This window comes from Chelmon rostratus, chromosome 11, assembly GCF_017976325.1.
Source record: "Chelmon rostratus isolate fCheRos1 chromosome 11, fCheRos1.pri, whole genome shotgun sequence".
NCBI classification, from domain to species: domain Eukaryota; kingdom Metazoa; phylum Chordata; class Actinopteri; order Chaetodontiformes; family Chaetodontidae; genus Chelmon; species Chelmon rostratus.
The window spans coordinates 18,921,812-18,947,060 of NC_055668.1; the positions used below are offsets into that span (position 1 = coordinate 18,921,812).

Below are 25,249 nucleotides of genomic sequence, written 5' to 3' on the forward strand. Positions count from 1 at the left end.
ACTCACTGTCTGCCGCTTGTTTGAGAGCCACAATGAGGCAGAGTCGTGCCACTGAAGCTCTTGACCTTTTCACATGCAAATCAGTGCAATGCTCCTCAGCGCGTGAAGAAAACAGGAGTCAACCCAGGCCACTTCAGATCGCTTTTAATGAGCCGACGGTGTCGCAGAACGTACACATGTTCCATCTTGGCTTCTGCTCACATGACCTTTTCATCATCCTTCCTCTAGAGAGTCTCAGTTCCTCCTATCTACATACTGAGTGTCACATTCATAAAGATGGAGGACTACCGTACGGTCAATCAACAAGTTAAATACATCCATCCCAGTACAATTTCCACTCGGTGCTCACCTCAGTCTTTCCACATAAAAGCAGCTGCCTTAGGGAATTATTCGAACAGCACTAACTGTGGACACAAAATGTGTTATTTGTCAGCTAAAAAGCCTCTAATTGTCAGTGTAGCAGCAGTAATGTTCTTGTCATAATGTTATTTTATTTGTCGTCTTAACAAGTACATTTTGACACATTCAGGCTTGTCACTGCTGCATTAGAACATGTTTGTGTGTGTGTGTGTGTGTGTGTGTGTGTGTGTGTGTGTGAGACAGAGAGAGAGAGCAGAGTTTTGGTGCCCCCCTGTGTAGGAAAATATAACCCGAACAGTCATCAGCACTGAGGCTCACGTGAGAAGACTCATGCTGCAGATGCACAATGTCTGAGTGAAACGTTGAATAAAAAATACAAAAAAACACTGAAACACACTAATACAGATTTCTTAAAAACATGAATTAAACTGAATGGATGACGCAGGACTGTACAAGCAACAGAGAAGCATAACAAAGTGAGGAAAACATAGTTGACCTTGTGTATACAGATCTTTGATAATATATAACAGAGATGAATGAATGAATGAATGAATGACGTGGCTCAGTGGTTCAAGTCACGACTCTTAGTACTGGTTTCATATAGCTTTATCTGTCTCGGTTTGTCATGGAAGGCTACAGAGTGCCTGCAGCCGTGAAAACACTCATCGACAGGTCTTGCAGCTTGACCTCAGACAAAATTAGGTCAAGCAGCAATTTAAACTAGACTGCAGAGAAGGTGTTTTTGTCATGCTGCCTCTGCAGGATCTTTATTCACATTTTAACTTTCTCCACTGCATGAACACATAACATCAAACTGAGTTCAGCTGACCTGTCAGAGTGAAGCACAGCCCCATGCACCATATAGCTACTGTTGATGTAACGCAAATGAAAGCAATATTAGGATCAGATATTAATTTTATCTTTAAGAAAGAATGAACGTTTTTTTAAAAAGTGGATCTTAAACATGTCTGATTCATAGACACACAAACTACCACTGAACAAACATACATATATATATTCTGTATTATAGGAACATAAGTATAATAAGGTCATTGTTAAGTCACTGAATAGGTACACTGATAATATAGCCTACAGCAATAGAAGGCTATGCATTAAGAAGCAAGAGGAATAATACGACATATTGTTATATCACAAAAGTGTGACACCCACTCTTTAATTATGTAAAACTATAAATAAGATGTACATAAATGTACATGACATTACTGCAGTGAATTTCCTACAGACATTTCTCTGATGTAACGCTACAGGAGGTTGTGTGAGAGGTTATAGACGCATTTTTATTCTTATCTTGTGAGGATTTTTATGGATTTGTGTCTCTGAAATGTTTTCTACTGAATAGACTCAATGCAGCAGAATTTTTAAACGTGCACCTCGTGTTTTGGGGAGTTGTACTCCAGTTGTTGCACAGCAGAGATGTAACGTGACCCCTCTGTGCATTTCAGAGTGTGTGCGGAGCCTCGGCGGTGCATCTTCTCACCGACTGCAGCCACAGAGCAGCGGCGGCAGCGCGCCTGCGCAGTGCATCCAGGGGCTCGGCGGCGTTCGGTGCTGAAGTGGGGCGGATGGAAGAAAAACAGCGGCGATGGAAATTACACCGCGGGATTCCCATTTACGATGTCGTTAAACAAGCATCGGAACATCGCGTTTTCACACCTATCATCCTAGGACACTGACAGGCCAACAAAACGGGGTAAGATGCTGATTATTCTGCGCTAATGCTCCACACGGGCTGGCTAGCCGCCGTTAGCACGGCTAGCTGCTGCTCAGCTGCCACCTCCTCCTCTCGCTGCGAGAGATAGCGGATCTCAGGCTGTCGGCTAAAGCTAGCAAGTAGAAAGTGGGTGGTGTTTGATTTCTGAAAAATGTCGGTGCGACAGTCAGCGCCGTGCAGCCCGCTTTCTAATTGCGTTGTCATTCCGTGGTGGCAGCCGGGAGGGGATCTCCTCTCCCGGCTGGTCGGACCTGCAGCGGCTGGGCTCAGATGGTTCGGACAGCTGCAGGAGAAACCAGGCAAAACAGCCAGCCCAGCAGCTAGCAAGCAAAGCTAGTGCACAGAGGGAGAGAGCAGGGTCCGATGAGCCTCCCGACTTCTCATCTGAAGATATGCACAGGCCTTCAGGCAGATGCAACAGATCCGATGCTGCGACAGCTCTCTCCGTGCATCCAGCATAAACTATCGTGCCACCCTCGTCACTTTAAAGTTAATTTTGCAAGTGATTGGGCTCATTTAAACCCCGTCTTTCCTCAACTGTCGTGCATTGGGGAGAGATCATGTAGTGCACGGCTGAGGGAGCACCCACACTGTAGTTTCCCCTGGGTGTGTTGAGTCAGAGGAGACCACTACATCCTGGGAGACTTCCTGAGTCATCTCATTCAGCGTTACGCTTCATTCAGGAGTTTTGATTGAAAACCAGTTGTCTTATCAACATCTGTGAGATTGGTGGTATTTGCTTGTAGGGTGGAGATACTTTACTTCAGGATGTGTACTTAAAACAGTAAAACTCAATGGTACCAGTGTTTACAGAGGCAGAGTTAACCAACAAAGCGATGTCCTGATAGTTTCCATTGAAACTGCAGAGTGAATATGTCCAAAGGCCTTAATTTTCCCTGGCGGGGGATCAATAATGTCATATCTTATCTTTTTTTCTGTGGTAGACAGTTGTGATTTGATGCATTTACATTTGTTCTAATCATCAAACAAATCAAACCAGATCAAGCAATCTAATCATTCATTCATTCTACAGCTGCAAATAGTGATTAGTTTCATTACCGATTAATCAGCCAATTTTTGTCTCGACTAATTCATCCTAGAAATTGTCCGGCACTAGTGAGAAGTGAGAATCGAGAAGTTTTAACAGGCATTTTTGCGTGAAGAATGATTGCGGATTAGTTCCAGGTTATTTTTCGTAAGGATGCTCCGTTTTCTCGTCCAGACTGGGAACACTTCCACCCCTTCGGTAATTCTTTCTTTAGGGAGCTTGTCAATGAAGAAGTTACTCTGCGACCATCTTGCTCCTGGGAACAGCCAGTTGAAACTCTCACAAGTACAACACAAAAGCCTTATCTTTGTACACAGCTATGCAAAATCATTCTTCATAGTCTCTTGATATACAAGGGACACTTTTGTTTTCAAACCAGTTGAAACTGGCATCAGCAGATATTAAAGCTTCTCTATGGTTTAACAGTACTGAGGCAGCATGCTGTGTCATATGGGACATGTCAACTGTTCCTTACGTTTGTGCTACAATTTCTCTCACTATTTCAAAAATACATGAAATTCAAGGAAGATTTCTCAGAAAAATCCAACCCTGATTCCGAAAAGACTTTGGACGCTGTGTAAAACATGAACAAAACAGAATGTGATACTCAGGACAAAAACAATACATTAATGTTTTAGCTCATCAGCTTCATTGATTTTTATAAATATCTGCTTATTCTGAATTTGATGCTGCAACACGTTTCAAACAAGTTGGGACAGGAGCAACAAAAGACTGGGAAAGATGTGGAACGCTCCAAAAACACCTGTTTGGATCATTCCACAGGTAAACAGGTTGATTGGTAACAGGTGATAGTATCATGATTGGGTATGAGAGGAGCATCCTGGAAAGGTTCAATCAAGCAAGGATGGAGCGAGGTTCACCACTTTGTGAACACATGATTGTATAAACGATGTTACTGCATGGACTCAGGAACAGTTTGTAAAAGTTGTCCGGAATCAATGTTGTAAAAGGCTACAAACCTCCTATAAATTAGATAATTTAATTTAATTTTATTCACTTTACTGATCCCAAACTGGGAAATTATTCTCTGCATTTCACCCATCCCGTAAACACACACGCACATGCAACATGCAGTGAACACACAGGAGCAGTGGGCTGCCACATCAGGTGCCCGGGGAGCATATGGGGGGTTAAGTGCCTTGCTCAAGGGCACATCAGCCGGCTAATGGAGGGGGGACGAGATACTCCACCACACCCTAGTTTCTCTGCCAGTCCGGTGGGGGGAATCGAACTGGCGACCCTCCTGTCACAAGCCGCTTCTCCAACCTCTAGACCTCTATCTTATTTATAAAGATAAATAAGACAAATCCTGAACGTAGATGGTGAAGTACGCGATTGTAAATGTCACTAAACTCTTAACTTAATTTTGATTATTTATTCTGTCTTCTGGTGTTCCTCAATGTGTTTTACTTCCTGATCAGTGTCACAAAGAAAGAATGGAAAGCAAAAAAAAAAAAAAATGCGATTTTTGCAGATCAGATCCGAGCCGCGTTTGGGAGGGATTTGACATGCGATTCCAACCAAATCAGATTTCACAGTGTCACAGAAAAACAGCAGCAGCAGCTACAAATCCAGAGTGACAGAAGTGCGTCAGAGCGGCCGAGCAGAATCCACGCCGCTGCTAGCAGAGCGCTGTGGACGACACAGAGAACCACAGTCTTCTGCGTAGAGGCTTGAGGGCGAGATGATGGATCTCCGTGGCTCATGCTGCCATGTTGGAAAGTTGTGTCGCCATCTTACGTAGTGTGTCGTTACCGCAGCAACACATGCAGACAGGTTGGTGATGCATGGACGCTTAAATCTCGCACAACACAGCGCAGACAGTCTGTCTTCAAGATCTGATTTGGAAACAAATTTGATTTGCCTGCAGTCTGAAGGTAGCAACAGACGAGCTGTAGTTCATAACATAAAGAGTCTCCAGTGTTGAGGTCGACATGTGAACACTTCTAAGCTGCTGTTTATGAGTAAGCAAGTTGTTGGAAGAGTTATTCCTATATAAAAACACGCAGCATGAGAGCCAGTGAGGAGGCTCCGTGGCCTTCATGGCCTTCAAGTCCAGCAAATGGCTTCTGACTAAGTGTTGGGTCGCGGCACCAGTGATGAGCTTCACCCTTTTCATGATGAGTGTTTAAACCAAATGTAATGATGGTGACAGCATCATCAATCATTTATGGTGTTTGCTTCATGTCTTGATTTGGTTTGTTTCGTCTCGCTTTGACCACATCCTGCAGCTTGTCACAGATGGAGCAGTGTCAGCGTGTATGTTGGGCAGATATAATAAAGAAGCTGCAGGCTGGGGCTGCGACAGATGATTGTTTTCGTTATTGATTAACCTATCGATTATTGTTATTAAATTTGTGTGTTTGTCTGAAAATAACCTAATTAAACCCCAAAGATGTTCCATTTTCATTAATATGAGACCGGAAATCATGAAATCGTCATGTTTTGGAGAATGGTGAAATAGCTAGCGAGTAAGCGCTGACCAGAATTGGTTGTCGATCGACTTCTTGATAGATCAGCCTTAAACAGTGCTGCCATTACATAGTTTGTCCACCAGGGAGCGCTGACAAGTTCATTTTTCAACTCTGAAGTGTTCCGCTCAGCTATACATCGTTAATGCGTTAATTAAGTCTCAAAGACTTATACTGGCCTCAGAATTCCAGCAGTGTTTGAGCTATATGTTGAATGTTAGCAGCGAGACAGTATTGTGAAAAAGCAGTGTTGTGAAATTCAGTTTCTGCTCTCACTGTTGCATTTGCGTGCAGTTCATGTCATTATACAAGCAGCACGTATGTTTCCGCTCCATCGTCACCAAAGATAAATCACTGCACTATTGGTGGATGAATGATTTTGACAGTGAGGGCCTGTTTTTCTTTGGTTTTTCAGATGCTGTACTTTCACCACTCCCTGTACTCTCAAGTCCATCAATGACCCTTTCAGCGAGATCCCAGGAAGCCTAGGAGGCGACGGCGAGTGAAACAAAAGGAGCGAGCGAAACACGGAAACGAGGACAGGAAGTAGTCACGGCTCACCTCGGCTCTCGCGTCCCCCCCTTTGTGCCCGTCGGTCAGGGATGGTGAGACCGGTAACCTCTCTTCCCTGTGGTGCAAACGACGTCCCTGCCTCCCCTCGCAACTCCCGCCAGCCAAACAGACGCTCAGACAGTCCACCAGTCAACCAGCCTGCTATCGTCCAGCAACCTATTACCTCACGCCATGACTGCTCTGTCTGACCTGTTTTTAGGAACTCACTAATTCATGGTAAGTCTGACTTCTGTCCAGAATGATTATGACGCTTTATTGTTATTATAATTATCAGAAGGAGACGTTGTATCTCCAAGTTAAATTGTTTGAATGAGAAGTAATAATCAGGCATTTGTGATATGTGAAGAGTTGCTTTATGCTTTTCCTTAATGCAGCCAAACCATCACAAATCAGAGCTTTTACACTCCCGATACAGCCTAACTTACAGTATAGTTTGACCCCCAGATTGCAACACCGAGAACAGTTTTGATGGTAAAAATGGAGAAAAATGTGCAAAAACAACCTCTTTATTCATTTTTCTTTTCCACTCATTTCAAGTCAAAAAAGACAAACCAAAGAGAGAAGCGGACATGTGTGTCCCACCGGTTTCCTGTTTGATATCACTTTACTGCCAGCTGAAAATGAGGAAAACAGTCTCTTCAAAGAAGTCTGAAAGTTCACTCTTAACTCAAGGTCCGATAACAAGCTTTTTCCAGAGCTTTCAGCCGCATCTCGCAGTCTTCCTGGACAACGCAGTGTGACTTTTGGCTTGTGTGTATTTATTGTAGTGATGGTGAAGCAAGGTGGATGAATACATTGGCTGGTGTTTGGCTGAGATGACATCCCACGTTTGAGCGAGAAAGTGAGGAGAGTCGTCGTGAACACTTACAAATAAACCGATGTGTTTACGACCAATCTCGCGGTTCTTTTAATACCTCTCATTTCAATGTATTTGTGTTTCCACGACATATTTGCATGTGCACCCTCCTCGTCTGGCTCCAGAACAAAGCCGTACCGTCGCTGTCATTTGCATCTAGCAGCCTTGTTTTACACGGACGCTGCCTGGTAGCTAAAGTAACTGGCGGCCACTCCGCTGGCCAGCCAGCGACATTTGCATATCAGGCAGGTCATCTCAGCCTTACCTGCCGCGTGTCATCATTGTAGTAAATGCTTATGCAGAGTAGAGGGAGCGAGAAGGAAGAGAGAGAAGGCTCCTCTGGTGGTGCACAGTTATTTTTATTTGGATTTTTAAGCATTTAATGAGGAGTCTAAATTGAACCATGACTCTAGAGGTAAGAGTTCTGTTTTCATTTCATTGCACTTTTTATTCCCAGACAACAAGACTGCAGCTGATTAGCGCATTTTTCACACTACATCTCCTGGTGAAATTAAGCTTAAATGCCCCAAATTGTGAAGTAGAGTCTGTGTTGATTATTATCTCCTCAGTCTTCTCAAACATCCTCTTCTCAGCTGATCTCTTGTGGTGTTTCCTTGTGTAGATTTTAGCTGCTGGACCACCTGTGAGAGAGCTGTTGTACATTAAGCTTTTTGCACAGTGGGATGAGGGTTTCCGCAGCCTATTTAGCTCCCAAGAAGCCGGCCAAGTGTTATGACCTTCCACTTGGAGGAAGATGAAAAATAGCACTACCAGACTACACTGTATGTTTTAATCGCAGGCATTAGAATGAGTTCTTAGCGCGTGGTATTTCTATTTAGAGAAGCCTGAAGGCATGAAAAGCAGCACCGGGGCTGTTGTGTGGTCTTAAAGTGGCTCCTCACACCTTTTTTTACCTGCAAGGCCGAAGCCACAGGCATGCTCACCTTCAAAGCTTGTCTAAAGGCCAGGGGAAACCCCAGGCGACGACCGGCACAGGATCGTTAACAGCGAACAGGGTGGGACCTCGTCGTTGAGCCTGATCGGTAAAACTACGCTGACGTGCAGCTACATTGAGAGAAATAGCTCGAGGAAGTCTTGCTTAATTGTTCAAAAGGAAAGTTTTGGCGAACACTTTGCAGCCCATACCCAAACTTGTTGAATTTATGGAGTGAGATTTCATAAAATTATAACAGTTTCTCGTCAAACACTCCCTGGATATGTGACAGTAAACTGAGTATCTGAACCCTGTAAGGCCCACTGTTGCAAAATTACAACATCATTTTAAAAATAGGCAATTGTTTTTTTTTTTTAAAGACCATTTTACATAGTCAGTGGGTCCTATTGTTTAACCCTGCGATGCTATTGGATGATAAATATGTATATAGGTCCGGCCATCAGGCCATGAACTCACACAACTTGCAAACTTTGGGGGTATGTGGGCCTTACAGGGTTAAGGTTTTAGACTGTTGGTCCACCCTGGTCTCTGAGATACTGTGAATGACAGTTTTTTAGTGATTAATTGGTAAATATGGAAAATAATTGGTAGATTAATTCATCAAAATAAGTGTTACAGCTCTTAGTGAGAGATTGAAGCCAAGACCTATAATTCACCTCCTTCGTGATTTTGGGTGAACTGCCCCTTTAACGTTGCTGATTCTGCCTTGAAAGGTTTCCACAACTCAAACTGATATGTGTTTTCAGCAGGCCATCAGATAAATTACAGATTATGGCTCCAGGCACGGTGGTGTTGGTCTGCTGGTCACTACACTGCTTTGGTCCAGACTGGATGGGCTGACATGAAATCTGGAAAACTTTGTGTTTACTCAGCAAATGTTTGCAGGCTCACATGCTAAACTGAGGTGGTGAACATGGTGAAAATGATACCTGCTAAACAGCAGCGTGTTAGCATGCTGACGTTAGCATTAAGTGCTACATAGTGTACGTTTTTATTGCATGTCTCATTCATTAAAGAAACAGAAGCATGAAAGCGTTAGCGGAAACTACTGCGTGTCTGCGATGGAATGACGCGCCGGCCTCCTTTAAAACGAATCAAAGTCCGTCAGACAACAGCAGCACGTTCAGTGTGAGCACAGGGTCACTTCATGAACTTCTTGTGATGTGTCCCAGCTTAAATCTCCTGCCTGTGCAAAGGATGTCGCACATTCTGAGGCGACAACGGGCCGGGCAGAAGATGAATACAGAAACAGCTGGACGGGTTAACGGGAGCGTGCATGAACCTGTCTTTGTTGCACACGTGCGTCCGTCCATGTGTGGACCCAGTTCCTCTCTGTCTGTGCCAATTGAAATGTATGTGTAGTGTCTGTCAAAGCCAAGCGAAAGACTTGGCTTAATGCCAGAAAGCCTCGTACCATAGAAGGAAGGGAATCCTCTCTGTCCTGCTTGAGTGCTCTCTCTCTCTCTCTCTCTCTCTTTCTCTGGCTTCATCACACAGTCATTCACTCACACACACGGTTTCTTCACAGTTTAAAAAGATATATCGCTGGCGAGCCATAAGTGAGACGCGGGGACTGAATTTGAAGCTGCTCTGCGATTTGAAGGGTGTTTAACCGTTTATTTTCTGTGTGTGTGTGTCTTGTGAAGCCCCGGAGTGTGAGTGGAGTGGAGATGAGAAAAAGGCAGGCGGCACACATCGAGGCCCCACCCCAGGCCCCTGGACAGCCCCGACCCAACACCTGCTGCCTCTGCTGGTGCGGCTGCTGCAAGTGTCTCTGGTAAGACAGTACGATGCTAACCCCAACCCCCTAACCCAGGATGAGAATACCGATAAAGACGCAGATCACCTGAATCTGCAGCTTCCTTCACCTTCAGAGAGCTTTATAGCAAGTTTCAGCTAATAGGAGCTAAAGGGGCTCATATTTCCTTGGTGGAGACCCAAAACAGAGCAAAAAGAGAGTGAATATTGGACTTAAATGCATCAGTTTGACCGAAACTGGACTCGGAATGAAAACGTTGCTCGGTCACTGCCGGACGTGTGAATCAGCACCTCCACCATAACGGCTTTGTAAGGTGATGATAGGTCAGCTGTATGTGATAACTTCGACAGAAGGTGGTCTGTTGAACTTTTCATGAGGCTTTTTATTAAACAATAAACACGGATATGATCGTAAAAACGCTCACTCGTAAAAAATTAAAAGTTAATATTTCACCATGAAAAGGTCGTCACGTAGAGCTCGAAGCGGTAATCAGCTTTATATAAATTTATGTTAATTTTGCTGCACTGTTGCCAGGTGATAACGACAGTATATCCCCTTCATGAAAAGCTCTACTAAAGCTAGAGCAGCTATGTGGCATGACCTCAGCGTGTTTGTTTATCAGCCATCTTTTTATTGGGGAAGAACGGACTACATGGTTTGCGATGCATTCACTGGTCTGAAGCTGCCTGTGACAAAGGGTATAAATTTAACCATCCAGCCTGTTAAAGTCTGAATTTTGCATATTTAATCATAAGATCTTATAGAGGCACTGGGTCCTGACCTTAAACCTGTTGCCAAATCTGTGATGTAACAGTGATGTTGACTCTCAATTCAACTGAAAAAATGTGTACTGACATTAAACCATTGTACAAACCAAGCCGCTGCAACAGATGTTTAGTCAAATGAAGTCAGTTTCATGTACATAGTAGCCAAAATCACAAATTTGCCCCAAAGGGCGTCGTCTATCCAGAGTCCCCTGATAGCGTTTGAGTTGCTTGAATAAGGCACGGCGTAAGCGGTGGGGGATCATATTATTTGTAATTGTTCCAGGCAAAATTATGCAGTGGTGATACCTTACAGATGAAAACCAGTTTTGTTGGCTGTTGAGTGTTTGGCACCAGAAATGGCTCTTGCACGGTCAGCTTGTGGCTCAGTAAAGGTGTGTGTGGCAGGTAGTTATGGGCGTTTACAGGGTGATCTGGTGGTTTTTTGTACTGATCATGTCCTTTACTGTATATCAACAATACTGAAGTTCACAAGGCCTGAGGCATTGATTTTCAGCAGCGTGTTTTTGGGGGAGTGAATGGAAGTCTTTGTTTGAAATGCATTATGTATTAGATGCATAATGCATTTGATAAGGTGTAATGCGTTTGCTTGGTTTCATGCTAAAGGAAAATTCAGCAAGCTTTAACAAGGCGTCTTTAGTCCAAGGATTGCTTGTCTCATCACCACATGCAGCTGTTCCAGAGGAGGCACAGAGGAGATACACAGTAGAAGGCCGCAGCTTTGAAAACACTATAAATGTTTGAAAGTCATTTCAGGAAAGCAGGATGGTTGGTTTTTATGTCACATTATGGACTACAGTTCAGCGTGTGAGCCCACTGCATTACGAATTTAACCCTTTAAGCTTTGAAGAAATAGCTCATTTTGGGAAGTTTGCTTATCTGCTTTCTTGCTCAAAGTCAGATGAGAACATTGACTGGGTACACAAACTGAAAGGTCAAAATAAATTTTGGTTTCACAGGGAACCACCAGAGACTCCAGGACAGTGACTGTCTGGAGTCTCTGGCGTTCCCCTGTGGGCCAAATGCGGGTTCCAGCACCAAACTCCCCATAAAACAAGAGCTTGTCGTGGTTCCAGCCTCTCAAAATCTGAACATTTCCTGGTTTTCTTATTACTGCAAAGCAAAACAAGCAATTTAAATATATGAAATGATTATTTAAATCTGCTGATGAAATGAAAGAGTTCGCCGCAACAACAAAAAGCGTCCGTGTCCCGGCACTTAGAGGTGGCGCTGCAGGTCAGACGCAGACTCGCCCCTGAGCAAGGCACCAAACCGGCAACTGCTGTGCGGCTCCTACAGCTGCCTCGCCGTGGCTGCGCTCTGGCCGGCAGAGAGGAGTGAATGAAACATTGTTTTCAGGCAGTGAATGGTGAATGTGCTGCTTCTTTCACACCACTTCATCTGAAGTGGTGGCAGCTTGTGGCCCGGGCCTGTAGTGAGTGCTCTGTGACTCTGCTGTGTGTTTCTCAGTCAGATGCCGGTGTCAGATCTCCAGAATGAGCCTGGAAAACTGTCTTCAGTGCCCGGTGTGTTTATTTATTTTAGTGTTCAGGCTCGGGGGGGGGGGGGTCATTTGGCTTTTCAGTGCAGATTTGTGTTGAGTTACATGTGAGTCCCTGAATGCTCCCTGTGTCACTTTTCTTTTTTCCACCGTGCCGAATCGAGCTGCAGCGGCGGTGAACCTTTCGACGCTGGGAGTGTGCAAAAGTGCAACATTTTGTTTTTCATCCATTCTCTGGTTTTATCTCTGCTTCCCCCCACATACCCTCGAACTGCTCCTCACCCACCCTCACACAAGGCCCTTATCTAGTTGGGATGCCATCTATTTCCATCCACACATCACATGCAAAACAGCTGTGAAGAACAGCCCGTATATTTAGCTGTATTGTGAGGGCGCCGGGGGGCTGCGGCTAGCTTAGCCCATTACTGCTGCACAATGGGGACTTTGACAAGAGACAGCAAGAGGAAGGAAAGATCCTCCATGGTGGGACAAAAATAGACAGCTCAGTCTGTGTTGCATTGTGGACTCAGCGAGTGTGACTGAGCTACGATAGACAGAGAGGCTGCCGTGTGTGTTTCAAGTGTGTTCAAGAAGGCTTAAACTGAAGCTTTATTGTCTTGGCGACTTTGAAAATATGGCTGCGTTTACTGTAGATTATTTTCGCCGGTTGGAGCTCACACTCATTGCAGTTGGTGGCTGAAAGAGATGAACTGAGTAGAGCTGCAGCCAACAATTGCTTATATTATTGAATTATCTGCCCTTTAATTTATTTTTTTTATCAGTCGATCAATCATTTGGGCTATAAAATGAGATGTAATGTAAAACTGTTCATCAAATTTCCTAAAGCCTGAGGTGATGTCTTCAAATTAACCAGCAGTCCAAAACTGTTGTTCAGATTATTGTGACACATGACACAATGCCAATAATTCCTCAAATGTGAGGGTAAAGAATTAATCAAGTCATAGTTTCAGCTTTGGAGGGCTGTGGTTGCTGTGGATCAGAACCCTTCTGGGTCATGTGTGGTGGTGTTCAAGGGGTGTTCTTACGATTTAGGACTGCACTCTTATAAGTTGGGCTGCTTGCATGTGACTGATTTCTAAAGGAAGTCAAAGTTGAAGCAGCAGAGGACGAGATATCCTCACTTTTTGTCTCAAGTGTGGGCCAAACTCCCAAAAAATTGGATCTTACGTTTCCCATAATACACCTCAGCAGCATGATGTCACTTGAGTCATTTTCTCAAACTTTGGAAAGCTCATCTGGAGCCACAGAAGACATCACGCAGCGATGAGTCGACTGCGTTTCTCAGCTTTTTTTAATATACAAACCAAAGTCACAAAATGTCAAGAAAGGAAATATTCTTACACCTATTTTCCTTATTAAACGGAAAAATGCGACAGTCCGTCTTCTGAATTCAAGTTCCTCGCCTTTACCGAACTAAAACGAGCTTCATTTCCTTGTTGGCTCGTCGTAAAACACATTTTATTCAAACTCGACAGAAGCGAAATAAAACTCTGCAGCAGCTGCACAGTGCTAGCTTAAAGGATAACTTTCGTTTTTTACAACCTGGACTTTATTTGTAGCATTAAATACACCCGTTTAGACACCCAGACAACTTTGGTGGCATGAGTCGCTTTGAAGAAATTAGCCCCAGAAGAGCGGCGCGTATATCCGTATAATGCGAGTACTCGGGGCATCCATGCGCAGCCTCTATATAACGCATAATCTGCGCCGAAACTCGTTCATATTCCAATATTTTGTTATGATATGCTGGTGCTATTCCCCTCTGAGCCCGCAGAGTCAGCCGTGTTGTGGCTGGTTGCTCGCAGCGCCCGGCGTTCGGTAATGACATCATCCACGTCAGACGTAGTTGCCTAGAGACGCCACGGGCTCAGAGGGGAATAGCACCAGCATATCATAACAAAATATTGGAATATATGAGTTTCGGCGCAGATTATGCGTTATATAGAGGCTGCTCATGGATGCCCCGATTACTCGCATTATACGGATATACGCGCCGCTCTTCTGGGGCTAATTTCTTCAAAACGACTCCAAATGCCACCAAAGTTGTCTGGGTGTCTAAATGGGTGAATTTAATGCTAGAAATAAAGTCCAGGTTGTAAAACACAAAAGTTATCCTTTAATGTAGGCCCACCTGCTGAACAGCTCTGCACAAAGCAAATGTGTCCCGTATCGTTGCTTTCTTTTAATAGTTTCTGATGGGATTTTGTATGCTTTCCTGTTTTATTTTGTATGATATCAACAGAAAGTGAAGTTAGGAAGCCTCGTGACGGGAGGGTTCAGATAGTGCATCAACCCAAAGCGGCTGTGCATGCTGACAGTCAGTGGTGCATGCTGTCACTGTTAATTCAGTGAAACTCTTGGCTGCCGTTTATTTGCTCGTTCAGCTCCGTCGATCATCTGCTCGCGATGCTGTACACTATGAAGCGGTTCCAGGCTCTCAGCAGACTGCATTTGTGTATTTTGACTGCTGTCGTACCCACTGAACAATAGACAAACCCAGTCAGCTCTAATTCTCGATCTTCCTTCTGCTGTTGATGACAATCGGCCGATGTTGCAGCCTCAATCCTCGAGCTGCCTGAAACATGTCCGGTCTTTGGCAAACATAGCAACTTCTTGTCTCCAACAGGAATGAAGACAGGATGGAGAGGAGTGAGCGACAGACCTGCACCAAGATGGACAGTATTGAAGCTGCAGAAGAACAGTGAGTCGAGCCGCCGTCTTCCACGTTTGTGTCGGTGCGATTGTGTGTTCGTGTGCCTCCGTCAGCCTCACACAAGCGCATGTGTTGGTGTTTTCAGACACGCCAGTCTGGAGGAGGTGCTGTCGTGGTCACGGAGCTTTGAGCTGATGCTGCGCTCGTTGGAGGGCCGGGAGGTCTTCCGGGAGTTCCTGCGCTCAGAGTACAGCGAGGACAACCTGCTTTTCTGGTTGGCCTGCGAAGATCTGAAGAAAGAGACGGATTCCTCGGTGGTGGATGAGAAAGCCAGGATCATATACGAAGACTACGTGTCCATATTATCACCCAAAGAGGTACCAGCTGTGTTTGTGTTGATTCAGCTGAAGTGAGCCAGCACGGAAATGGAGCTAAAGTTGCTTAAAGTTTGATGCAAAATCAAAAACTGTCTAACGTAGTTTCCTCCCAGAGGACAGAAAGAAGTTCACGTCATTTTAACTGAGCACTTAACCTAAAATATTGGTGCGTTCAAGTTCAGTCACATAAATAGAGGTTTAGGAATTGAATTTGTTTTCCTTGCAGGTGAGTCTGGACTCGCGGGTCAGAGAAGGAATAAACCTGACCCTGGCGGAGCCCAGCAACCTGATGTACGAGGAGGCCCAGTTTCAGATCTACACCCTGATGCACCGCGACTCCTTCCCCCGTTTCCTCAACTCCTCCGTTTACAGAGACCTCCTGGCCAACAGGAGGCGCACCTGCCTCGACACCTAGACCCCTCCGCCCTCCCTCATCGCCATCGTACGCCAACGAGACTACTACTTAAAACTTCAAATACTACTATGGTGCCAGAAGTCGGGTTTGGAAAATCTCTCCCTCTCTTTTGATTGAAAAGACTGAATGACATCCAAGATAGCTGGTTGTTTTTTTTATTTATATTTTTTAAGCAGTTTATATCCAGTTCTCCACTGGAGCCAGGTCGGCCTTTGCTGGTTGGTTATTGGTCAGATTTAAGACCATTAATGCTGGCCAGTGATTGTTTTGCTAGCAATTTGTGCTGTCTGTTACGGTTGACTGGCCAACCCACGTGTCAGCGGTCGGTTGAGGTGGCCGACCTGATGGCCAGCTGTTGGTTAACCGTGGACAAGGACTCCTCAGGCGGTGGGGACAGAAGCAGAGAGAGAGAGGAAAAGGACAAGCCAGCTGTTCCTGTAGTGCGATATTTAGACCTCATGCTTTCTGCCCTCACTTTGATATAACGTTACTCATCCTCTTTCACGTTGTTTTCTCTAATCCTGTGCCATTCCTCAGATGCGTTTGATTTTTATTTCTTTACTGTCCGAACGTGACGCCTAGTTGTTTGTGGGAGTTTGGGCCGTCCCCGCCCTTCTAACCAGTAGAATCACTGGCTCCGCATGTAACTCTCTCTCTCTACAGTAGCTTGACGATGTAAGCCGCGGACTGCAACCGTTTTTGAATATTGAGATGTATTCAGACAGGGGACCTGTCTCTCTGTCTGGCTGTCTATGTTCAGTGAAGGGAAAAAGTACACTTCTGCCAATTTAAAGCTTACTGCAGTTTTTTATTGAGGAGACTCGATGGCTCCTGCAGCAAAGGCAGCAGCAGCAGCAGCACCTATCCATCCACCCGCCGGTCCATCCGTCCGTCTGTCCGTCCAAACACTTTCCTTCTTTAGGATTCTTTAACTGGGAGAAGTAAGGGCTAGAATTGTGGTTGGGCAGCTACATGTATTATTATTACTCATGAACTTTAGACAAAAAAAAATCTCTCAACTGAGAAAATCACAATGCCTTTACATGTAAGAAAAGGCAGCACAAGTGCTGCTGGAGTTTTTCTGGAAAGCAACCACAGTTTGTCCAACGATCCCTACCTCCCATCTTTTTTTCCTCCCCCGCCCCGCCCCGCCCCGCCCCGCCCCTTCTCCCTCCAACTCAGACCATCACAGCCTGACAAGCACAGGTGCCCAATGTGGGGGGACGAAAAACGCCGCTGGAGAAAACACAAGCAAACCCACATTGACTCCAAATGGTCAACTCCATTTTGAAAATCTCGAGCAGAAAACAGAGGGTTTAGCTTGAAAAGCGAATTGAGCGCATTGAGCTGGTTCTGCTTGGAGAACAGAAGCAGATGAAGCAGGCACTGAAATCATTGGGCTATTGAGCCCTGGCCTTTGTCTGTAAGGCTTTATTTTAGACGCTGTAGGTAACATGGCAGTCCCTGGAGTCGGACGTCCAGTATCACACTGCAGATTTGTGACCCGGGTGCCAAACATAATGTCAAAGATGCTGTGAAGAGATATTAGCTGTGACTTGTCACCAGGCTGTAGAGTCTCTGTCATTCCAGTGCATGTCTGCTACTCCAGCAGATGAAGCCGGGAGAGTGTGTGGTAGTCCTTCGGTTAGCTACCGCCCATCAAGACACTCGTTTTCTTACCAGAGCTAGCGAGGAGGGTTGGTGTAACAATGCTAACAGGCTACGGTGCCGGGCTAGCAAAGAGGTTTGCATTAGTCAAGCTGGCCCTTTCAACAAGGCTAGCTAGGTTTCAGCATGCTGTTTGGCAAGCAGTTAGCATGCTTGAGCTAGCCAAGATAATCCTCCATCCCACTGCCAGCCCTCACACACACACACACACACACACACACTGGTTTGTTTTTCTAATCTGACTTTGACAGCATGCGATGATAATGGCTATGTGTGTGTATGGTACAGTTACACACTTAACAGAAAAATTTAGAAAAAAAAAATAAAACTTTAAGCGGTTCTTGCCAAATGTCCCACTAACATTTTTAGTATATAAAAGGACATTTTGTTTTTTGATGATATGAACATTTGAACATGAACTTTGTTCCTGGCCTGTGGATGTGCAGTAGAAAGTGCATGAGTGCAGTATACGCTTTTTTTTATTATAACTGGGCCTCCAATCATACAGATTATGTCACGTGATGGATAGCAGACCTCTTGGTTTGATGGTTAGTGCAGTCTTAAAGTGTCAATGGAACAGTGCCAGTCCTCACTGAGAAATGTAGGCATCCACGTTGCCGCCTCCTTTTAACTACCTGAAGTTCACGTGCCAAGTTTGGTCTAGATTAAATTTAGGAGTAGACAGTGCAGGATGTCTAGCAGACTATTGAAGTGCAATTGGATGTAGTTAGTCATTATAGATTAGAGTCTATTTGAAGCTGTGTCCCATTGTGTTAGATTGGTTTTGAATTGGTTATCTTGTAAATTACTAATCACGACTCCATGCGGGATGCTCAGAATGTTTTAATGCGTTTGCAAGTTTTATTAGAGGAACTAACTAAGGACGCAGATAGTTAAAAGAAAAAAAAAAAAGAAATGCAGGTCCTCTGCTGGAGCCTAAATAAACAACAGTCCGTGGAATCATGGGATTTAGAGTTTTCCTCCAGATTTATTTTCACTTCAAAATGCCAACTGGATGAAGCTGCCAGTTCAAAACCAAGCTATCATAATACTGCAGCAGCTTTCTGTCGTGAGGTAAAGAAAGCAAGTCTAAACCAATAATCACACAACAGTTTGCAATGTTCCTTATTGAAAATATACTATATTTAACCTTTGGCAATACAGTACACACATGCATCCTACATTAATACCCATAAGGACTTGATTGATATTGCTTAGCTGCTTTTAATGAAGAGCTGTGCATGCATGCGCTCAGTTGATCGGAAGCAGAGGAATACAGAGTAATTAATCAATTCTGATATTGGATCAGTTTTCACACTTATTCCCTGGAGTTGTTTTCATTTCCAGGAAACAAAAGCATTTCGTATTTGGACGACTCTGTAACTTTGTGACTCAGCAGAATAACACCCGACCTGCAGACGAATCCCTGTTCTGCACCGTACGGCCGCATTTCCTTGTTGCAGAGTCTCTACAGTAATTAAGACGAGAATGTTTCACCAAGAACCAGATAATGAAATCATGGTGCAATTAAACCGAGTTTACATTTATAAATTGTGAGATGTGTTTTAACCTTATGAAATGCTCGTAACAGTGGGGAGCTAGCTGTCCCCAGTGTGAGCAGAGACGCCAGCAGGTTTAGGGCTGGCAGGACACTCTGCCCTGTGCTAACTCTGTTAGCACCTCACAGGGTTTACAGGGAGGACAGACACAGCAGAAACCCAGGTAACAGTGTTTTACAGGGAGGACAGACTCGGCACAAACACAGGTTTGCTGCCGACGTCCTTTCCTCTTAATTTATTGTGACTTTTACACAGCGGGGAAAAGTACACGGTTGTTTATTTTTAATAACTGCATTTCAAATGTGGATTTTACAAGCAATGACGACGATGTGAAGTGATGTAGTGTCATCGCCGACTTCAGATTTTTGTCTTTAAATTTCCACGGGTGGGGTTGTGAAACGTGGCTGTGGTTTTATCGACTGAAGACAAGGTTGAGAGCTGAAATGCGCTGATAGGGCGGAGGAGGTTTGCGAAGCTTTGGCCTTACTGACACGTTTTATTTTATTTCCTTTGTATAAAAAAAAAAACAACGACAAACGTCTCTGTAGGCTTTTCACTACCTCTCATGTTGGTTAATTTATTTCACATCTAGTTGTTAATGTACAAGTTGTTTTTAGATCTACTTGAAACCTAACACTGTAAACAAAAATGTGCACAGAAAAATGACTATGTATATGACCAGAGGGGTTGAAGAGAGCTTGGCCTAGTCGACATTATTTTTTCGTTTGTATGTATGTTTGTTTTTAATTGTGTTGAGCTGAACTAGATTTTGCATCTCTGTAAAGAATTCAGGAATCCACTGTCTAAGGGCTAATCCCATTTTTGCCTATGCAAATCTGTTACTGTGGCTGAGTTGGGAAAGGGCGACTACCGCACCTTTCACCTGTGTTAGATGGACCATGGTTTACATTGCCCTTTGCTGATATTCTTCAATCTTATTCAGCAAAAATGTACGCTTATTTTTGTTTCTATATAAATATTATATATATATATATATACACATATATATATATAAAACAAGTAATATACAGAGAAAATAGTATATGCCTTCGTGATGATAAAAAAAGAAACCTTGCTGAAAACAAATAAATGTTGTCTGACATTATGTGGCTGTGTGCTGGAGTCTTGGTAAGATGATGAAGACGACTGGAATTCAGACTTGACTGTAAAGCTCACTGACTGAAAACTCTCATTACTCAGGCTACAACTAGTAGCTGACCCTGTGCAGTATTTCCTAACGGAGGGCGAGAAAACTTCATTTAATAGCGGAGCAACCACATCCTTGACTTTCTGTGACAGATGTCGTCATCCAGCCCCAGCGTGTGAGGTCAGTAAGGTGTTTCGGACCACACGGGACTTGTCCTTGTCATTTTTCACTGTAACGTTTGGTCGTTTTAAAAGCGAGACTGTGTAACTTTTGCCAAACGAAGGCCTTCGTTGCCGCAGGTGACAGCTGAGGGATATGAGTGGGAGTGAATGATAAAATGTAGCACAAGCGGGACAAGAGTCAAGTCATGAAGTGACTATATGAGTCATGACACAAGCAAGTGGTCACACCAGACCCAGGAAGGCTGCAACGCCAGAACCTTTGAGTACACTGTTTTACTGCTCATGAATATTCACCTGTAGGCGTCAAAGTGCGTCACTTCCTAATTCAAAAGTTACATCGTCTCACTTTGAAGGGCTGACTTGGAGCAAACCGGGAAACAAGCTGCGTTATTGAGGGTATCTGCCTTTGAGATGTGCACTGTCTGTACACGAGTCACATTTTATAACCAGTAATTCATCAAGAAAATAAGAGAAAAAAATCCACTTGCCATGAAGCGATTAACATTTTAGCGTCATTACCTTTCCGTTGTTTGTCAGTGGACGCTGCACGGCTGTCGTGAATTTGTAATAAAATGAGTGCAGCGTCATCAGCAGCAGATTTTTCTATTCTTATTTTGTTTGTAGCCGCATCCAGTCCAGACTATCACTGTGTTAATACAGTAGCGTTGATCAGCCGAAGTGGCGCCGCTAATGCAAGATGTAAGAAAAGTCAGTGATACTTTACTCGCGAGACCATTCGCTCAGCTCTTATGAGCCACTTTGAGCTTCGAGCTGAGCTTTGATTGAGGTCTTTTAACTCTTTGTGCAGAAAATTTTGCTCCTGGAAGCGAGAAGAGGAGGGTTGATGGATAGATTTTTCCCACAATTCCTCACAGCGCGTCATGGCTGAAGAAAGACGGGTTTATCGACTGATGTTGCTTTGAAACCTGCTTTGTGCGTTTCCCTCGGTTGGATTTGGTGCCTCTTTATGCTTCACAACAGACCTCAAGATCTCTTTCTGTCTCTCTTTCTCCGTCTGTCTCTCTTTCTCTGGGGCTCTCACCTCCTCTCTCTGCAAAATCACACACACAACACAGTTCATAGCAGTTAAGAGCAGAGTTTTACAGCAAAAATCACACCGACGTTTGTTCCTCCTACATGAATGCCGTCGCCCTCATATCGTCTCTTTTGTACCTCTTCCAGAGGTGTTTGTGCTACTTTCGCAAAGAGATCATGTTTGTGCAGGTACTGGTTGAAGTTGGTTTTCAACAGTTTTAGGCAATCACTTTTCTCTTTATTGATTTAGATGCCTAAGCCTCTTGGTTTTTGTCATGCCTTTGTAGATAGATCACAGTCATCGCGAGATGATCTGCAGGTGAAAATAAAAACAATTTTACTGTCACTTTAGGCGATTAAAAAAAAAGTGACGTTTTTTCTATTCAGCATGCTTTTTGCTAAATAAATGAAATAATTCAGTTATTTGCTATAAACGATACTGTATGAGTATGTATTCAAGTACTGCAGTATGCAGACAATTAAAAATATCAGAAACTCTTTTGAGAGGTTCATATTTTTCTTCTAATATGTTTCACTAATATTGATGGCTATGGGTTCTTAATTCTTGTTTTGAGTGTCTTATGGATTGCCAGAATGACTAAAAGACCCTCTTTGTATTAACAAATATAGACTATGGTTGGTTATTTCCACGTGCATGACTTGCAAATCAGTTTTACATGGACAGTGCTAGCGCAGCAGGCTTTTTAATCAAGAGTTTGGTCAGTCGAGCTCAAGTTTTCACTGTTTTTCACTGGTTGCTTGACGGCTTTTGATGATGACTGAGATCCTGACTTTTATTCACATCAAGGCAGAGGAAGCTTCCTCCTTAAGGCCGCTAAGGGTCAACAAGGCTGTGTGGAGTGAAATCTTATTTCTTTGGCCGAGCCTTATCTTGCCTCACAAAGCAAATGTGACCTCTTAGCAGTAAGGTTTTAAAAAGACGACGGACCTTCAAACAGCAGCCAGTAAGAGCGAGCTCGTGAGTTCGGTAGATTGAGCAACTTCCTCGAACATCTCAGACCACTGTGTCCCTCACGTTCAGGATCCGATTGCTTTTCGTCATGACTTTGAATTTTATCAAAGGAAAGTGATCCGCAGACGCTGTCTAAAGTGCCCTGAGATGCGGAAATCCCTTAAGTGTAGCATTGAAACGAATTTTCTATCTTATTAGTCCAACCTTGACAAAACACCTTCCTGTGTTGTCGAGTAGCACAGGAGGGACTCTTCTCCTCCAGCCTCGTCTTACAGGGATGTGAATCTCTATTCAAGACAGAGCTGGGACAGAATTAACAGCACTGAGCGTGACGGAGTTTGTACATTGTGAGGTTATGTTGGTATTGGCAATTTTCTGCATGATAGTATAATACAGATGTGACTGTAGTTTTCACCAGTGACACTCGAATCCACATTAAAGAAATATGTATAAGTCTAGTGTAAAAAATGTGGAAAACTCTGCTTGGTTAACAAAATTTACATTAGCTGTGTCGAACTGTAGCTAAAACATGATGGATGTGAAGCGTTCTTCAGAAATACTCTGACATTTTTGGGAAATACACTTAAATGAGAAGATTGATACCACTCTCACATCTGTGTGCTAACTGTGAAGCGACAGCTGGCAGCTAGTTAGCTAGCTAGGACTAACTGGGTGAAAGTGTTAGCCTGGCTCTGTCCACCTCTACAGATCACTTATTTTACCTTGTTTGTTCAATGCGTATAAAAAAACAAGTGTAAAAACAAACAATTTGTTGTTTAATGGGGGTTATATGACTGTTCCAACACAGCTAACGTTAAAAAAATAGTTTTGCTAACTTTAGCTAACCAGCTGCTGGCTTCATGTCTTTTTAGCTAGCTAACTCTCAGCAAGCAAGTAAGCGTATTTCCCAAATGTCAAGCTATTCCTTCAAAAGAACATTAAAAATCGATGAGCTATGTAAAATTAAAGCAAAAAAGATGGAAAAACAAGGTTGAATTTGCCTGATACACACAATGCAACTGTCCCACTAAGTACAACAATGCTCCTTTGGTGGATAGTATGTGCCAAAATTATAATCTACCTTTTGTTTCAGTGTGAAGGGGTCAAAAGAATAGTTGGAATATAAAATCACATGTTCAGTTGGACTTCTTCACGAGGACACATTTTGTTATTTGTCTTTTCACGTTGCTGTCGTGGGTTTGTGTCATCTCCCTGAATCATCCACGTATAATCGACTTCATTGACATGTAACCAACAGACCTGAGGACTCTGTACGACAGGCACTGAACATTGTGAAGTGTGACTGATGTGGATTACGAGCAACCATATCGGACCCAACTGAAACTGTAACTGTCCTAAATATAGCTGTTCACTATGTTTAATTTGTTTTGTACTGTTTTAATTTATTTTAACAGGTTTATTTGAGTCACTTTTTTTTTTGTATCTCAAAAGACACAAAAATGGTTGTTCATCAGCCTTTAACTTCATATGAGTTTCCATCACGTCAACGGCGTGTTCAGTTGTGGTACGTTTTGATCGACGGTTCAGTCTCTGTCTTTGTTTACACGATGACATCTTGCATTAAGAGAAAATTCCAATATGTGGGAACTGCCCTTGAATATCTGTAATTTAAATAGTGCTGCTAGAGAAAGAAACCTAAATGTAACAACTTACAATAAATACTTAATAGATTTTTGCCAAGTGTGACAGTGTCTTTTTTTGAGTCAATAACCTGCAGGTTCTGGACAATTTTCTTCTTGCAACTCCACAGATAAGAAGGTTTCCACATTTCCTCAGCGCTTTTATCAGTCAAAAATAGTTTCACGGCGTGAAAAGCTCGCGGTGTGACTTCAGGGAAGACAATGTCTGTCTATTGTTCAGTCAGTCCAGCACTTTGACTCAGGCTAAATTATCTCAACAACCATCGGATGATTTGCAGTGTAATTTTGCACAGACATCTCGGCCCCAAGAGGATGAATGCTAATGACTCTGGTCATCCCCTGGCTTTTCCCCTCGTGCCCTCAGCATGTCAAAGCCATCACTTATCCAGTCACATATCTCAATATCTACTTGACTGACTGGCACATTTTGTACAGACATTCATGCTTTCCAAATGATGTGTATTACTGACTTTTCTTGTCAACCCACCATGTGGTTGACATTCGTGGTTTTTCGTGAAACCTCTCAGGAAATTTCGGATGAAATCATCTTTAAATGTGGTTCAAACATTCACCTCTGGATGAATTGCAGCAACCTTAAATCCTCATGTAGCTCCATCATGTCAAAAACTGCCAAAGGCTAAATCCCATTAGCCTCAGCTGATGGGAATTTTGCATTAAGCGTTAATAAGTGATAAGTGATAAGATGACTACCACGTGGTGCACACTGACCTTAGCATTTAGCTCAAAGCACGGCCCTGCCATTGTCAACAAAAGACATTTTGTTATCAGTGGCACGCATTTAGTCACTGAACTGCCCTGTTACAAGTTCATTTGAGGGCCAAAGTCAGGATTCCACCAACACACCTTCATCACCTCCAGAAAACAACTGACTTTTTCATATTTTACCTCCATTCGTTTATGCTTTCTGTAAATTTTACTTCCCAACTGAAGGTCAAAATTGTGTTTCAAAGCTTTCTTCACACGCTAAATTTCAGGGGAGGAAAGCTTTATTCATTTGTCAAATTTAAACAAACTGAGTCTAAAAATACTAAAAGCTCATAAAATCTAAATAGTTTTTAATCAGAAATTTTTCGCAGTCAGCTAAAACCCCAGGCCTAGCTCTGCAGGGCTGTAGGAGTTGATTTGGGTATTAAATTATGTACAGTCAAGTAGTACTCAACTCTTTCTCCCGTCATGGGGAGATGTGTTTAGAGGAGATGAGGACATGAGAATCCTGACTGGAGGCCAAAAGGTCTCAAGGATCACATGCTGGTCTCAAACAGCATAATTATGGAAAGTTCTTGGAAAGTGCTAACATAAACTGCATTGTTTAGTACACATTGCCAGAAACTGCATTGGAGACTTTGATTTGTACCATTTGAAGCAATACAGGAGGATTTAATGTGAAATGTTCCAATCTAAAATCTTCCCCAAAGCGATGGGGATGTTTGGCATTTGGCAAACCACGCAGGTTAACTTCTTCTGTGGTGCCCTGAT

At 43.5% G+C, this 25,249-nt stretch overlaps 1 protein-coding gene across 1 annotated transcript; it reads left to right on the forward strand.

The window, feature by feature from the left end:
- Nucleotides 1–1,929: 1,929 nt before the first annotated feature.
- On the forward strand, nt 1,930–23,727 carry rgs17 (regulator of G protein signaling 17). Its single transcript, XM_041947942.1, has 6 exons — nt 1,930–2,071; nt 6,048–6,421; nt 9,663–9,793; nt 14,709–14,783; nt 14,881–15,112; nt 15,339–23,727. The coding sequence occupies exons 2-6, from the start codon at nt 6,419–6,421 to the stop codon at nt 15,525–15,527; spliced, it is 630 nt and encodes a 209-aa protein (XP_041803876.1). The 5' UTR covers nt 1,930–2,071; nt 6,048–6,418; the 3' UTR covers nt 15,528–23,727.
- The last annotated feature ends 1,522 nt before the right edge of the window (nt 23,728–25,249 follow it).